General features: G+C 52.8%; 1 protein-coding gene and 1 pseudogene across 1 annotated transcript; both read left to right on the top strand.

The window, feature by feature from the left end:
- The first annotated feature begins 316 nt into the window (after positions 1–316).
- On the top strand, positions 317–10565 carry RBMX2 (RNA binding motif protein X-linked 2). Its single transcript, XM_076057093.1, has 6 exons — positions 317–431; positions 2119–2286; positions 4172–4301; positions 8502–8744; positions 10030–10036; positions 10182–10565. The coding sequence occupies exons 1-6, from the start codon at positions 427–429 to the stop codon at positions 10268–10270; spliced, it is 642 nt and encodes a 213-aa protein (XP_075913208.1). The 5' UTR covers positions 317–426; the 3' UTR covers positions 10271–10565.
- On the top strand, positions 10377–11713 carry LOC142907508 (uncharacterized; annotated as a pseudogene).
- The last annotated feature ends 5367 nt before the right edge of the window (positions 11714–17080 follow it).

A 17080-nucleotide genomic window follows, 5' to 3' on the forward strand; every position in this document is an offset into this window, starting at 1 on the left:
ACACTGCACTGTTATAAACTACACTGCACTGTTAAACACTACACTACACACTGAACTACTATACACTGCACTGTTATACACTACACTATACACTGAACTATACACTACTATACACTACACTATACACTGCACTACTACACACTGCACTATACACTACACAATTGACTACATCAGCCATTAGAAGATCGAGTCGTAGTGATTCCTTCAGTTGTGGAATCGAAGGCGCCGATTATCCCTGTTGACTTCAATGCGACGCGGTCACGGGTGATAATCGAACCAATCAATGTCAGCGCATGCTTTAAAATTAAGAATCGATTCACGACTTCCATTCTCAGCACGGGAATCGCCGGCAGTGAATCGTTGACGAGGAGTCGTTTAATCGATGCTTTATTTTTTTTATTTTTCTTGTCTGTCCCGTCCGCCACCATGAAGTGAGTTTTACAAAGTGCAGAGATTCCCACAACGACACAGCACAGGAGTAGCAATAGTAATAAGCTTTAATGTTGTCGCATAGACTGTCCATCGCCGAGGCCTCCGTGTGGTTTTGATCTCCAGACGCCTACGCGAGCCCTAAGGCCTAGCGTCGCAGGCTGCGCGCTCTAGAGCCGCTGCTGCTGCTGCATCTCCTCTCTGCCTGCTCTCACCTCTTCTGCCTGCTCTCACCTCTTCACTCGCCTCCTCTGCTCTCTCAACCCTCACATCGTCACCTCTCTTCACTCGCCTCCTCTGCCCTCTCACCCTCGTCCTCACCGCCCTCTCCTCTCACCCTCACCTCTTTGCTCTCTCCGCCACCCCTCACCCTCACCTCTCTCCGCCACCTCTCACCCTCACCTCCTCTCTCCGCCACCCCTCACCCTCACCTCCTCTCTCCGCCACCCCTCACCCTCACCTCCTCTCTCCGCCAGCCCTCACCTCCTCTCTCCGCCAGCCCTCACCCTCACCACCCCTCACCTCTCTCCGCCACCCCTCACCCTCACCTCCGGCTGCTCTCTACGCCTCACCTCTCACACCCTTCCACTGTCCGCCCCCCCGTGTCTCCCCACCCCCCCATGGCTCCCCCCCCGTCCCCCCCCCCGTGTCCCCCCCTCCCGTGTCTCCCCCCCCGTGTCCCCCCCCCCGTATCTCCCCCCCCCGTGTCTCCCCCCCCCGTGCCCCCCCCCCCGTGTCTCCCCCCCCGTGTCTCCCCCCCCCGTGTCTCCCCCCCCCCCCGTGTCCCCCCCCCCCGTGACTCCCCCCCCCATGGCTCCCCCCCCCGTGTCTCCCCCCCCCGTGTCCCCCCCCCCCGTGTCCCCCCCTCCCGTGTCTCCCCCCCCGTGTCCCCCCCCCCCCGTGTTTCCCCCCCCCCGTGTCTCCCCCCCCCCCCCCGTGTCTCCCCCCTCCCCGTGTCTCCCCCCCCCGTGTCCCCCCCCCCCGTGTCCCCCCCTCCCGTGTCTCCCCCCCCGTGTCCCCCCCCCCCCCGTGTTTCCCCCCCCCCCGTGTCTCCCCCCCCCCGTGTCTCCCCCCTCCCCGTGTCTCCCCCCCCCGTGTCCCCCCCTCCCGTGTCTCCCCCCCCGTGTCCCCCCCCCCCGTGTTTCCCCCCCCCCCGTGTCTCCCCCCCCCCCGTGTCTCCCCCCCCCCCCGTGTCTCCCCCCTCCCCGTGTCTCCCCCCCCCGTGTCCCCCCCCCCCGTGTTTCCCCCCCCCCGTGTCTCCCCCCCCCGTGTCCCCCCCTCCCGTGTCTCCCCCCCCGTGTCCCCCCCCCCCGTGTTTCCCCCCCCCCCGTGTCTCCCCCCCCCCCCGTGTCTCCCCCCTCCCCGTGTCTCCCCCCCCCGTGTCCCCCCCCCCCGTGTTTCCCCCCCCCCGTGTCTCCCCCCCCCCGTGTCTCCCCCCCCCGTGTCTCCCCCCTCCCCGTGTCTCCCCCCCCCCGTGTCTCCCCCCTCCCCGTGTCTCCCCCCCCCCGTGTCTCCCTCCACCTCTCCCCCCGTATCTCTACCACCCCCGTGTCTCTCTCTCCCCCATCACCCCCTCCCCGTGACCCCCCTCCCGTGACCACCCCCCCGTGACCCCCCCGTGACCCCCCTCCCGTGACCCCCCTCCCCGTGACCCCTCCGTGACCCCTCCCGTGACCCCCACCGCCCCAGCCCGTTAACCCAGGTGCGCCGGGTGAACGCGATGAACGCGCGCGAGGCGGCGCAGGGCGTGAGCGAGGCGGCGTCGTGGCACGCCGACTACCGCGGCAGCGCCTGGGTCTTCGTCGGGGGGCTCCCGTACGAGCTCTCGGAGGGCGACATCATCTGCATCTTCTCGCAGTGAGAGACGGACAGGCACCGCACAGCACAGCAGTGGTGCATCAGGCACCCGCCTTTGGGGTGCGATATAATTCCCTTTCTGGAGGCGCGTGCGAGAGGGTGAAGTTACAGATTTCCATTACTCTACAGTTCTTTCAGTGAAGTCACGTCATCAGGTGGTGAAAGCGTGATTTCCCACCCGATGACGGACGCTTGTGTCGCGCCCGAAACGTCGTGATTTATTTTATTTGTCTACCCTCGTGACTTTACCGAAAGAAGCAAAGAGTGTGGATTCCTGCAGTCACGAGAGCTTCAAATCAAGAAAGTTTCAGATTTGTTTCATCGAACCCCCGGTGTACTTGTTAATGTTGTTATTTATTTTTTATGATTAAGAACCAAAGGAGCGCAAGGCTGCGGTAAATGTTAACAGCCACTGGTGTAGCGTGACGACATCTGCATCTTCTCACAGTGAGAATATTCATTCTGGAGGAATCCGATGAGCTATAAAGCTCTTTAAAAAAAACGTCCGGTAGATCCGCACGGTTTGCTACGTACGGTGCTAAAGAAGTTCAACATACTACTATATACACTACATACGACACTGTTACACACTGCCCTACTATACACTGCACCACTATACTACATTAAAAAAACTCATTTCCTGAGAACTGCTTTTTGTGTTTAGTTTGTTGTCCTACCCCTGCACCTCCAATTAACACGGTTGGTTACGTACAGTGCGAATGATTATGCAGATGATGTTGCTGATGATTATGATTCTGGTACTGCTGATGCCTTTGCTGTTTGTATTGGCTCCGGGGGTACTGCGGTGGCTAGACGATGTTAACTACCTCGCCTGGTATGCAGGAGGTCGTGGGTTCAATCCCGACCTTGGCGCCTGTATATATTTGTTATCTGTGTGTGTCTCTCTCTCTCCCCGTGGTCACTTGGATTTTTTTTCCGGGTCTTTTGGTGTCTTCCCCTCACCATTTAGAATCAAGGGTCACATGTTTAGAGTCTGCGGCTACTGCGATAAATGAAGCAATTGGCGGTACCCCGGGGTCCCATCACTGCCCCGGGGTGGGAAAACCCGCGTAGCGACACGAGTCTTGCTGCCTTACCGACAACAAAACTAGCGTCAAATCGATTGGCCTCGTCGAGAGCTATTTGGGGGCACTAAGTTTCGTAAAAAGTTGAAAAATTACATAAACGCGTTAAATTCACTGCCTGGGGGGGGGGGGGGGGGGGGGCGGGCTCGCCCTTGGCAAAGGAGCTGAAGATCGACGGCTGACCGGAGGGCCTCGTCGTCGCCGCGCGCGACCGCGGCGGACGCCCCCCGGGGCTCGCGTTTGGCCGGTGGGGGGTGGCGCCCGTCGTGTCGATCGCCGCCTGCTGGTGGCGCTTGCTGGCGCGAGTCTGGGCGGGCGGCGCGTTGCTGTCGGGACCACGAGTGGGCGGACTGAAAAAAATAATAATTATTATTATTGACCCGATTTTTGCGGGACCCCCGGGGTCCCGCCAATTGATTCAAATGTCCACATGATGATGATGATGATAAGCCCACTTCGTTGAACTATCTTCAACGTATTCTTAGTTTTTTCGGTAAAGTCACGTTGAAGGGAAACAACAAAATAATAAAATATATAAAACAATAAAAAATTATCACGACGTTTCGACCATAACTCAAACTTACCGAAAAAACTAAGAATATGAATTACTGCAGTCACGAAAGCTTTAAATCAAAATTTATCTTCAACGTCATCGCTGTCAAAGAGCTATGCAGCTCGGTGGGCCTTTACCTGGTAAAATAAATAAAAAAGCAGTTTCGTTTTTATAGTTTAATAGTTTATGCTTTTGAGGCCGATGCTGTTTGTAATGACGCCGCTGATTCTGCTGCTGTGCGACTCAGGTACGGGGAGGTGGTGAACCTGAACCTAGTGAGGGACAAGGCCACGGGGAAGTCCAAGGGCTTCGCCTTCATCTGCTATGAGGATCAGCGCAGCACCAATCTAGCAGTGGATAACTTCAACGGCATCAAGGTACGGTGGTGGTGTCAGTGGTGGTGATGATCGTTGCATTTTTGTGACATGGCTCGATTGTTTCTGTGTCTGGTTGCGTTCGTTTTGTTGTGCATTTGCGTGCGTGTGTTTTTGTTATTTGAAGCACCGTGCTCAACGCAATCACGCATTCACCCACTGGCTCATACACACACACCCATTGAATTGTTCGCTCAACCATCCACACAGTAATTCACTCGCCCACACTACTCGCACTACTACTCAGATACTCATACACTCCCACACACACCCTCGCACTTAACCCACTCACTCACTGACCCACCCACTCATACACCTAACTCACCCACCCACTCATACATTTAACTCACCCACCCATTCATAAACTTGACTCACCTACTCACACTCAATCACAGAGACAAAGATCACCCCGTTTAGCCTTAACATACTGTTGGGGCAAGTGCTGTTAGCGAGTAGCACCTATGAAGGCCGGCATGGCACACGAGAGGGTGGGTTGGCCTGCACCACGCCCGGCCACCTTTGTCTCCCCAGTGGAGATGTTTACACACTGCACCAGGTACACATTTGAGGCCGAATCGACCTAGAGGCCCAGCACCGGTTCAGATTATCTTTGTCCTCGTTTCTGTGTGTTTGTGTATCTGTGTGTGTGTTCTTCTGTGTATGTTTACAAATAGTGTGGTGTACTGTAGCGTGGGGTTTACTGTAGCGGGGGTGTACTGTAGCATGTGTGTGTGTAGTCTATGGTGCATTGTGGCTTGAATAGCATAGTGTGTAGTGCACTACACTGTGTACAGTGCAGATGGTGTGCGTGTGGTAGAGGCTGTGCATGTGGTGCAGGTTGAGTGTGTGTGTGTGGTGCAGGCTATGTGTGTATGCGGGCCATGTTGGTGTGAGTGGGGGATGTAGATAGATCGGTGCATGCGAGGGGCTGGTAACCCCTCCGCCTGGCACTTTTTTCGACTAAGCACCACGGTGGAAACACCAAATAAGCCCGTGCTAGAGACAATGGGGCAGGCGTTCATGGCGCCTTATGGCCAAACCACGTGGAATGTTCGGACTCCCGTTGCGGAGGAGAGGCTGCCACTCATTTGTCGGGAGATGGACCGGTACCGCCTGGACCTTTGTGGAATACAGGAGGTCCGGTAAACTGGTTCTGGCTCCAGTCATCATGAGGGGTGGACAGTCTTCTACTCAGGGCAGGAGACTGCCAAACAACAGGGAGTAGCTTTTCTTCTGAACAAAGCAATTAATGGGGCGTGGGAGCATGGCGGTAAGGTGTGGGAAGCTATAACCCCCAGGCTACTTTGGGCTCACCTTCCCATGAACCAGAGGCGAGGAGTGGTGGTCGTGGTTACTTATGCCCCCACCGAAGATGAACATCAGTGAAGGGATGCAGGCAAAGCCGATGAGTCTTCAATGACCTCCTGTCACAGGTGCCAGCTAAAGTGGCCCCTCGGGATAGAGTCATCTTGTTGGGTGACTTTAATGCCCGAGTGGGTCATGATGCTGGCATCTGGTCTGGAGTGATTGGAAGGCATGGGCCAGATCGGCTCAATAACAACAGTAGGAGGCTGCGAGACTTTTCTGCAGCCCATGGGCTTGTATTTACAAACACGCTGTTTCAGCATCAGTGCATCCACACAACATCATGGATGCATGCCGGGTCCAAGCAAGAACATCTGCTGAGCTATATAATTGTGCACCAGCGGATGTGAGCCAATGTCCTTGACACCAGGAACGACCATGGAGCTGATCTGCCTACTGACCATCGACTTGTCATCTGTAAGATGTGCCTGGCATTATTCCACTCCGGTGGTGGGTGTCCATATAGGACTCCATTCAAACCCACAGTGGCCTGGCCTCAGCTAGCTGAGGATAGTTGCAAGCAGGCGTTTCAACATCGCTTGCAGCTGGGGTTAGCATCATGCCCCCCCTCCTGATGCTGAGGGGAAATGGGTAAAATTCAGGACTGGCTCATGCAGCTGCAACGACTGCATTGAGTATGCAGTCCAGACCTCCCCAGAGACCCTGGCTGAAGGAGCAGGTGTTCCGGCTGGTTGAGAGAAAACGACAGACCCACTCCCATTGTCTACTGGACAGGAGTGGGCCTGTAAATATTTGAGGGCTGCCGTGCCTCAAATATTGCCAGAAGTAGACACCCCTTCTGAATGGTTGGCTGAGATGCCATCTGTGGAGGATGTGCGAGGGGCGATCTGACACCAGAAAAAGCGCCGGGCAGAGACGATCTCCCAAGCAAAATTCTGATGGAGGGTTGCATTTGTGCGCAAACTGCCCTACATGAAATCATCACAACTGTCTGGACCACAGGACGGGTTCCGCAGGATTGGAAGGATGTGGGGGGGGGACTGCACAGATTGTAACAACTACTGTGCCGGGAAAGGTCCTGGCAAGGATTATTCAATATCGTCTTGCCAGGCACGCTGAGGAGAGGCTTGTGGAGTCCCAATGTTGTTTCAGACCAGGGTGGTCCTGCACGGATGCCATATTCTCTGTCTGCGACAGCAGAGGCGTAGGGAATTCCAACAAGACCGACATCTTTGCTTTATTGGCCTGGTCAAGGCCGATGATACCATCAACAGGCCTGGGCTGTGCGCATTTTTTCATGCTTTTGGAGTCCCTGACTGTCTGCTCAGAATCATTCAGGGCCTTCATGATGGTGAGCAGACCCGGGTAAAGCTACGTTGCCAGAAGTCTGAGCCATTCCCTGTTCACCTAGCGGTGCGACAGGGATGTTCTCTAGCTCCCACATTATTTAACATCATCTTTGACCACATATTCTTGGACCTTTCGGTAAAGTCACGTAGAAGGGAAACAAAATCAATTTTCTTGCTGTGGTTTTCACACCTGATGATGATTGCTTGTGTTGCAGTCGAAACGTCGTGAGAATTTTATTGTTTTATATTTTGATTATTTTATTGTTTCCCTTCTACGTGACTTTACCGAAAGAACCAAGAATATGAATCTCTGCAGTCACGAAAGCTTTAAATCAAAATTTGACCACATAGTTCGAGAAGCTTTCTATGGCTGTACCGGAGGAATATCCATCTGGTACAAATGCAATGGGAGGCTGATCAATGCCCATGTGCGGTTGAAGAATGGCTCCCTTTTGGTCAATCATGCCATGTATGCTGATGATCTGGTGATTGCTGCTCAAACGGAGGAGGATTTGGAGGCACTGGTGCTGAACCTGGAATGTGCCACAAAGAGGTGAGGTCTTACCATCAGTCCGACAAAATCTAAGCACCTGCCTGGGTATTTTGTACCATCGAACACTCCACCCCCTCAGCTTTCCTTTGGTGATGGAGCAGTTGTGGAGATAGTGGAGCGTTTCCCATGCATGGGCAGTGTGCTCATGAATGGTTCCGGTTTGATAGCAGAGGTTTCACTGAATCAGTCGAGATGCATGATCTTTTCATCGGCTGCGTAATACTGTGTGCAAGCTACCTGGTCTTGTCGCTTCGGGTCTTCATGGCCACAGTTATTCCCTCCCTTCTCTACGCTTGGGAAACGTGGACCCTCCTATTGGGACATCTTCGCTGGTTAGAAACATTTAGGCTGGCCTGCCTACGATCTATCGTGGGTTTAACCAGGCCGGATTGTGTGAGGAGCTTGCAAATCCTTAAGACCTGGACAAAGTCCCATCGGTGAGTTCCTCCGGCAGGCAAGGCTGCATTGGCTGGGTCACGTAGCCCGCATGTCCAGCCACCGCATGACTAAACAGCCTTTGTTCGGCCGGATAGAGAGAAGAGATGGGAGTGATGTGGTCCAAGAGGATGTGGAGCTGAGTGGACTTGCCGAAGACCAGCGGTGTCAAGATCGGCCTCTGTGGAGGAGGCTCGTGAAGGACGCTACTGGGCAGTTGGAGGCAGTCACCCTCCAGCAACAATGGAGGACAGAGGAGTGACGCTCGCAACAACGAGCGGAGCACCGGGCAACTAAAACACAGCAAGTTGGCACAGTAGGGGGCACAGGTGGTGCATCGGCCAGTCACCTCAGTCAGTCGACCCATGGCACCTGGGTCTGCCCCGTGACCTGCCAGCGGGCGTTCGACACTTCACGTGGCCTTAACCTGTGCTTGGCACAGGTGCCGGGGTGACGTCATCGCCACTTAGTGGCGAATGGCAGTTGTGTTTATTTACGTGTGTGTATGCTTGTGTGCGCATGTGTGAATACGCGCGGCAGATCAAGGGCCGCACGCTGCGCGTGGACCACGTCTCAGAGTACCGCGTCCCCAAGGACCACACGGACACCGATCCAGTCACCCGGGCCCTGCGCGAGCACGGCTGTGGGCCCCTGGTTCCCACCCCTACCGCCACTACCCCCAGCGAGACCCCAGTGAGACCCCCAGCGAGACCCCTTGCCCCGGGGGATCGTCCAGGTCGCGCAGTGACACTGACGAATCGCCTCGGAGGAAACGCAAGCACGGTGAGACATGGGGCAAGAGAGACATGGCGGAGAGAGAGACACTGAGGAGAGAGAGACACGGGGGAGAGAGAGACACGGGGGAGAGAAAGACACGGGGGCGAGAGATACGGGGGAGAGAGACACGGGGGAAAGAGGGACACGGGGGAGAGAGACACGGGGGAGAGAGACACGGGAGAGAGAGAGACACGGGAGAGAGAGAGACACGGGGGAGAGAGAGACACGGGGGAGAGAGAGACACGGGGGAGAGAGAGACATGGGGGAGAGAGAGACACGGGGGAGAGAGAGACACGGAGGAGAGAGAGACACGGGGAGCGAGAGCAACATGGGAGGGGAGAGACACAGATGAGAGAGACACGGGGGAAGAGAGAGACATGGAGAGAAAGACACGGGGGAGAGAGATACATGGGGAGAGAGACACGGGGGAGAGAGAGACACGGGGGAGAGAGACACGGGGGAGAGAGACACGGGGGAGAGAGACACGGGGGAGAGAGAGACACGAGGGAGAGAGAGACACGGGGGAGAGAGAGACACGGGGGAGAGAGAGACACGGGGGAGAGAGAGACACGGGGGAGAGAGAGACACGGGGGAGAGAGAGAGACACGGGGGAGAGAGATTCACGGGGAGCGAGAGCAACATGGGAGGAGAGAAACACAGATGAGAGAGACACGGGGAAGAGAAAGACATGGGGCGGGGTATAATGAGAGACATGGGGGAGAGACACACGGGGAGAGACACGAGGGTGGAGAGACAGAGACACTTGGGGAGAGACGAGGAGAGAGAGACACAGGGCAGAGAGACACGGAAGAGAGAGAGACTCGGGGGGAGAGAGAGAGAGACACACGGGGGAGAGAGAGAGACACGGGGGAGAGAGAGAGAGACACGGGGGAGAGAGAGAGAGACACGGGGAGAGAGAGACATGGGGGAGAGAGAGACACGGGGGAGAGAGAAAGAGAGACACGGGAGAGAGAAAGAGAGAGAGACGGGAGAGAGAAAGAGAGACACGGGAGAGAGAGAAACACGGGAGAGAGAGAGAGAGACACGGGAGAGAGAGAGACACGGGGGGAGAGAGAGACACGGGGGGGAGAGAGACACGGGGGGAGAGATAGACACGGGGGGAGAGATAGACACGGGGGGAGAGAGAGACACGGGGGGAGAGAGAGGACACGGGGGGAGAGATAGACACGGGGGGAGAGAGAGACACGGGGGGAGAGAGAGACACGGGGGAGAGAGAGACACAGGAGAGAGACACGGGGAGAGTGATATGGGGAGAGAACTGGACACTTAGAGTAGAGGCAGAGCGATGTGGAAACATGGATGTGTGAACCCATCTGCGCGTCATCGCTGGCACATATGCACGGTGATTGGAGAACTTTCTCCTTGGGGTGCGCCGGTAAAGCAATCACCAACAGCATGTGGGGTGAACTTGTGGCCCTGTAGGAGACGGATCCCACGAGAAGAAGCAGAAGAAGAAGAGGAAGAAGGATAAGAAACTAAAGAAGAAAGACAAGAAGACACGGGGCAGATGAGCAGGAGGAGGAGGAGGAGCAAGAAGAGGAGGAGGTCCTTGAAATCAAACCTCCCTCTGTCCATGTGAAAATTGAGAAGTCGGACCCCGGATACGAAAAAGCAGCCATGGGGAGACGCGGGGAGAGGCACGGGGAGGGCGACAGGGATGGACATAGGGACGGGCAGGGACACAGGGGAGCAACAAGAGGGATAGGGAGGGCGCTGTGGAGAGGAGAGTGAAGATGGAGAAAGGGAGTGAAGGCGAGAGGGAGACAGGTGGTGAAGGGAGAGACAAAGTTACGGTGAGAGGGATAGAGAGGGTGCGAGGGAAAGACAGAGGGACGATGCGAGGAGAGACTGAGAGATGGTGAGACGGAGAGAGGTGAGAGGCAGAGACAGAGAGACAGTGACAGACAGAGAGGTGAGAGGGAGAGGCAGAGAGATGGTGAGACGGAGAGGCAGAGGGATGGTGCGAGACAGAGCGATGAGAGGGATAGACAGAGAGACGGTGAGTGGGAGAGAAGGAGACATGATGAGAGACCGAGAGATGGTGAGAGACAGAGAGATGGTGAGCGACAGAGAGATGGTGAGAGACAGAGAGATGATGAGAGACCGAGACATGATGAGAGACCGAGAGATGGTGAGAGACAGAGAGATGGTGAGAGACAGAGAGATGGTGAGCGGACAGAGAGATGGTGAGCGACAGAGAGATGGTGAGCGACAGAGAGATGGTGAGCGACAGAGAGATGGTGAGCGACAGAGAGATGGTGAGCGACAGAGAGATGGTGAGCGACAGAGAGATGGTGAGAGACAGAGAGATGGTGAGAGGCACAGGGATCATGGTAGGGAGAGAGACACAGGGCGAGACATGGAGAGAGACAATAAGAGGGGCAAGCAGAAAGAGAGAGAGAGATGGTGAGAGGGATAAACCGGAATTACAGTCGGGAGAGAAATGGACAGAGGACTACGAAGAAAGACACGGGGAGAGACATGGAGTGGGACAGGCAGGGAGACAAGAGACAGTATGCTGACGCCGCATCCTCACGGCTTGCCAACTGACGTTACATGCAGTGAACGAGCAGAGGCGCGTGGAGGTGGCACCTGCGTCTTCACATCAAATGTGCGCGGTGAACGATTGGAAATTGCTTGTAGATGACACGGGAATGCTGCATCCTCACGGCTTACTGATTTACTGTCCCGTGCGATGAACGAGTGAAGACGTGTGGAGGTGACGCAGTGAAGCCGCGTTTTCACTGCGTGCTGACGACCGTCATGAGTGATGAACGAGTAGGAGACTTGTGTAGGTGATGCGGGGATGCTGCGTCCTCATCGCTTACTGACGTCACGCGCGATGACCGAGCAGAGACGCGTGTAGCGATTGCGCATCCTCATGGCGTTACGAATCCTTTAGTTTTATTTAAGGACCATTGCCTTTTTTTTATAAAAAAGTTTGAGCAAATACACTGATTTGTATGTGGTTTCCTACAGTGCTCTGGACATGTATGCAGTGATATTAACACGTTTGCCCTTCAAAGACCCAAAACGTCAGGAGGCCAGCTACAAACGGCACTTTCAAATTTGTAACAGTTGACACGTTCCTTAAATGGAACAAGAGCTTCGGTATATATGTATGTTGAAATTATTTTGCACCGTACATAGCCAACCATGCTAATTCGGAGGTTGCGTGGAAGGAAAACAAACTAAACACAAATAAATTCTAAATACATGAGTTTTAAATCTAGATTTAAAAGTACATAGCTCAATAGCTTCCTTTTATCGGAAGGAAGAGCATTCCAGACAGCCGCAGAAGAACATCTGAAAACGCACAATGCGGCGATTGTCTTTGTTCGATGGCTAGCCAAAGCTGCTGCAAGGATGGCCGGAATTTGCGTGATTATGGTTTATGTTCCTTGAAGAGGTGAGCAAGGTATTGTGGTTCATTTGTGGCAAGCACTTTGTGTGTAACGAATGGTGAAGGGATGAGGGGAGAGAATTCAAAAGTGAAGCAGCAGACCGAGATGCATTGTGACCTGTAGCATGGTGAGTTGGTGTGTGGGTGGGTTGGCGCATGAGAGTGTGGGTGGTTGGTTGAGAGGGGAATGAGTGGGTGGTGGAGTCATGTGAGCGAATGCAATTTTGCACAAATGATGTCTGAGCATTTAACATCTTTTACCACATGGTATTCATTTGGAGGACATCTGCCCTCCCAACAATGGAGTGGAGCGCTGGGCAGCTAAAACAGTAACAAATTTGCACGGTGGGTAGCACAAGCGATTCTTCTTTCGTATGGATTGGGGTGGGTGGTAGCGGGTGGGGGGTGGGGGAGCAACACTTATAGATGCCATCGTTGAATGGTAAGGTCCGTTTTCATTTTTCCCATTTGTGGAACAACGTGTTACGACACCGCCGCCGTGCATATCTCTACCTGCGCTGCGTCCAAGCCGGGGTTCAATGTTGTCCACATCCGTCATGAGAGAGATAGAATCTCAGTCTCTGCACGTTTGGGTCCTCAATTATGTTTTTGTTTGCCGTGTTCATAGCTGCCCGCCATTCAGACCATCGAGTGCCAGTTATTTTCGACAGCCTGCCAGAGCGGAGCTGCGATATCTCCATGAAGGCTTCCTGGATTTGATCCGAGGGTGTGGGGGGGTGCCTTTAATGTCTCGGAGGAGCAGCAGCAGGGATGAATTTTTCCACGGTCTCGTTGATACTCCCGGATAGTCGCGGCAGTGGAGTTGGGACTTCAGGCTGCCACTGATGATGCGAAGTGCAGTGATGGGGGGCGGAACTTTGTGACGTCATATTTGAGGGGGGGGTCTGACTTTACGTGACGCCGTGTGACGAGGGGGGAAAGGGGGGGGTAAAAAAAAATCGGCCAAAACCGCGTGACGTCATTTATGGATGTGCAGCTCTTTTTAAAATGTCAAGGGGGACCATCCAACTGCACCAGCCAATCAGCTTGCAGGATTACAACCCTATTAAACATTGCCCACCACGATGTTCCCCACGCAACATGGCCCCCTTGTTGTTCACCCCTGCAAACATGGCCGCCTTGTTAATGCCCACGCAACATGGCCGCCATGTCGTTCCTTACGCAACATGGCGTCCCCCATTGTGTTTGATGCGACCACATTTTACAAATGTCATTTGGAACTTTGATCCATACCGTCTACCGATAGTTAAACTTTTAATCTGCAATTTTATTGAGGGACTATTGAGTGTGGTCATTGTTGTATATGCCGGGTCTTGAAATTTGATGAAAATGCATAATTATTCGATTTATGTTAATGTATGTAATTATGCACATAAATTATGCAAATTTGAGAGATTATTGCATTATTTATGTGAATGTGTGTGATTATGCTAATGTACGCAGTTGTGATAATTAGGCTAAACCTCCTTGTCGAGGGTAGTATTAGTTAACCAAAACGAAACACCTGTCTGTTATCCTTCCTCCGGTGGGGGGCGTGTGTGTGTGTTTTATTTTACTTTATGACTGACCCTTTCCGTTGGTGGGAGGGGAGGGTGTCATTATCTCTGCGAGATTGACAAGACAGCTGCTCGAAAAGTGTGGTGGGGGGGTGGTGCTCCCAGCGACCCCGCGAGTGATTAAAAAAAAAATATCGGAAAAATCATGATTAATATCAATTTTGGAAAAAAAGGCATATATACAACATCATGGTGTGGTCTGGGACTGTTTTATTTTACTGCTTTGCCCAAACTTGCATTTGGGGTCGTCCATAAATGACGTCACGCACCTGGGGGGGGCGGGGTCAGACATTTGTGACGATGTGTGACGAAGGGGGGGGAGGGGGGTTAGAAATGTGACGTCACATCAAAATTCGCAACTTTAAATAAATATAGACAACACGTTCTACTTAATTAAATAGACTTTTTTTAGTTAATGTTTCCTCCTACAACATCAGAGTGCAGCGCCACATTGAATACGCACTACAATGTGACAATAGTTTAAAGCGATTTGAAGCATGTTTCTTTTTTGGGGGGGAGGGGCAGAGCTTTGTGACGTCATATTTGAGGGGGGAGGGGGGGTCTGACTTTTTGTGACGACGTGTGACGATGGGGAGGTAAAAAATTCGTCCAAAATCACGTGCCGTCATTTACGGACGGCCCCTTTGGCGTTTAATTGATGTACTTTTACACTTCATTTCACTTGACTATCATTCAGCGACCTGCTTACACTTTCTATACTTTGCACTGCCATCGTTCGTATTGTTTGTTGTAACGTTATTAACCCGTGCCTCTACGGGACATCTGTGAAAAAGAGCATTATATTTCGATTTAAAGCTTTCGTGACGGCAAGGATTCATCTTCTTTGGTTCTTTCGGTAAAGTCACCACCACGTAGAATGATAATAAAATAATACATTGATAAAATAAAATAACACAATAAAATTCTCACGACGTTTCGGCCACAACACAAGCGGCCTTCATCAGGTGAAGGGGATGAGACTGTCTGGAGGACAGCGCTGGAGCGAACACAGCCAAGCTCAGAAGTTGTTGAATGATCTTGAGGTGGTGTGGAATCCCTCGCCGTAGAGGCGGTTAAATTTCGATTTAAAGCTTTTGTGACTGCAAGGATTCATCTTCTTTGGTTCTTTCGGTAAAGTCACGTAGAATGAGAATAAAATAATAAATTGATAAAATAAAATAACACAATAAAATTCTCACGACGTCTGTCTCTCTCCCCCGTTCCGACCACGGATGAACTCGTCCGTCTGAACGGGGCTCGTAGCTATCCGTGGTGCTGAAGTTTGAGGGTAAGAATCCACCCATTTTTTCGCCATATAGCATTGTGATATATAACGACGTATTGTTGGTAGCTTAGCTGATAGGAGAATATATATAGTTTATTGATAACATTAAGGTAATTTATATTTTAGTTTTTTTATTGGTTTACTATATAGTATTCATTATATATTGTAGTGCATACCCAGTTACTGTTAATAGCTCAGATGTGTAGGCTTTGACTTTAACATAGCTATATCTGTGACCAGTCACAAGCTAATCACTCAGTTATTTCAATGCTAAATTCTCCTGTTTGATTTGTACTAGGTGCCTCTGTAGATGTGTAGGCTTTGACTTTAACATAACTATTTCTATAACCAGTCACAAGCTAATCCCTCAGTTATTTTAATGATAAATTCTCCTGTTTGATTTGTACTAGGTGCCTCTGTGAATGTGTATGCTTTGACTTTAACATAGCCATTTCTGTGACCAGTCACAAGCTAATCACTCAGCTATTTCAATGCTAATTTCTATGCTAATTCCTTTGTCAAGGCGCTCTGTTTCTTCTCACACAGCTTAAAGGTCGCGGTCTGAGCTTGGCTTTTTCACTCCAGCGCTGTCCTACAGACAGTCTCGTCCCTTCACCTGATGAAGGCCGCTTGTGTTGTGGCCGAAACGTCGTGAGAATTTTATTGTGTTATTTTATTTTATAAATTTATTATTTTATTCTCATTCTACGTGACTTTACCGAAAGAACCAAAGAAGAAGAGCATTATAGCTCATTGGATTCCTCCAGTAATATAAAAAAAGATATGATTCCAGAAACAGGCGTTAAAATTATTTCCATTATTTGGCTGCTATTATTTCTTACGCGATGATAAAAGCCCACTTCGTTGAGCTATCATTTGTGATAGCCAGGCCGCGTCTGTAAAAAAAAAGAGACTGAAACCTGGTAAGATAAATAAGTAATATAAATAAAAAACTTTTTTTAAAACACGCTTTTATGAAATGTACAAGTAATGGAAGAACTCCACAACTCCAGGAAGCCGCCCCGAAGCTTGCCACAACGTCAGTTGAGCGTGGACAATTAGACCCAAGCCGAAACATAACATATAAAAAGAATGTTTAAAAATATAGATGTTTTTAATGATATAATATAGTATTGTCATCAGTATGACATAAGTATACCAAGTTTGCAGTCGATACCACATTGGGAAGTGGGTTAAAATTGAGTTACAAGATTTGAGGATACAACAACGACAACAACAGACAGTGAGTTCAATAAAAGCGTGTAATAACAATTGTTAAATAGTTTTGAGAAAATCCACACAACCACTCTCCCCATCTTCTCACTCTCTCCCCTGCCTCTCCCACTCACTCCCCACACCCCCCACTCACTCCCCACACCCCCCACTCACACCCCCCCCCCCCACTCCCTCCCCACACCCCCACTCCCTCCCCACACCCCCCACTCCTCCCCACACCCCCCACTCACCCCCACACCCCCCACTCACTCCCCACACCCCCCACTCACTCCCCACACCCCCCCCCCACTCACCCCCCACTCCCTCCCCACACCCCCCACTCCCTCCCCACACCCCCCACTCACTCCCCACACCCCCCACTCCCTCTCCACACCCCCCACTCCCTCCCCACACCACCCACTCACTCCCCACACCCCCCACTCCCTCTCCACACCCCCCACTCCCTCCCCACACCACCCACTCACTCCCCACACCCCCCACTCACTCTCCACACCCCCCACTCACTCCCCACACCCCCACTCACTCTCCACACCCCCCCACTCCCTCCCCACACCCCCCACTCTCTCCCCACACCCCCCACTCCCTCCCCACACCCCCCACTCCCTCCCCACACCCCCCACTCCCTCCCCACACCCCCCACTCACTCTCCACACCCCCCCTCACTCCCTCCCCACACCCTCCACTCTCTCCGCACACCCCCCACTCACTCCCCACACCCCCCACTCCCTCCCTCCCCACACCCCCCACTCTCTCTCCACACCCCCCACTCACTCTCCACACCCCCACTCCCTCCCCACACCCCCCCACTCCCTCCCCACAC

The sequence above is a fragment of the Petromyzon marinus genome, chromosome 79 (genome assembly GCF_048934315.1).
Source record: "Petromyzon marinus isolate PM22_M1 ecotype Great Lakes invasive population chromosome 79, UKy_Petmar_22M1.pri1.0, whole genome shotgun sequence".
Taxonomy (NCBI): Eukaryota; Metazoa; Chordata; class Hyperoartia; order Petromyzontiformes; family Petromyzontidae; genus Petromyzon; species Petromyzon marinus.

Excerpts from the sequence above, each read along its gene's own strand:
- RBMX2 (XM_076057093.1), top strand. Across the intron at positions 2,287-4,171 it reads ATCATCTGCATCTTCTCGCA|GTACGGGGAGGTGGTGAACC; the intron begins GTGAGAGACGGA and ends TGTGCGACTCAG. Across the intron at positions 4,302-8,501 it reads ATAACTTCAACGGCATCAAG|ATCAAGGGCCGCACGCTGCG; the intron begins GTACGGTGGTGG and ends TACGCGCGGCAG.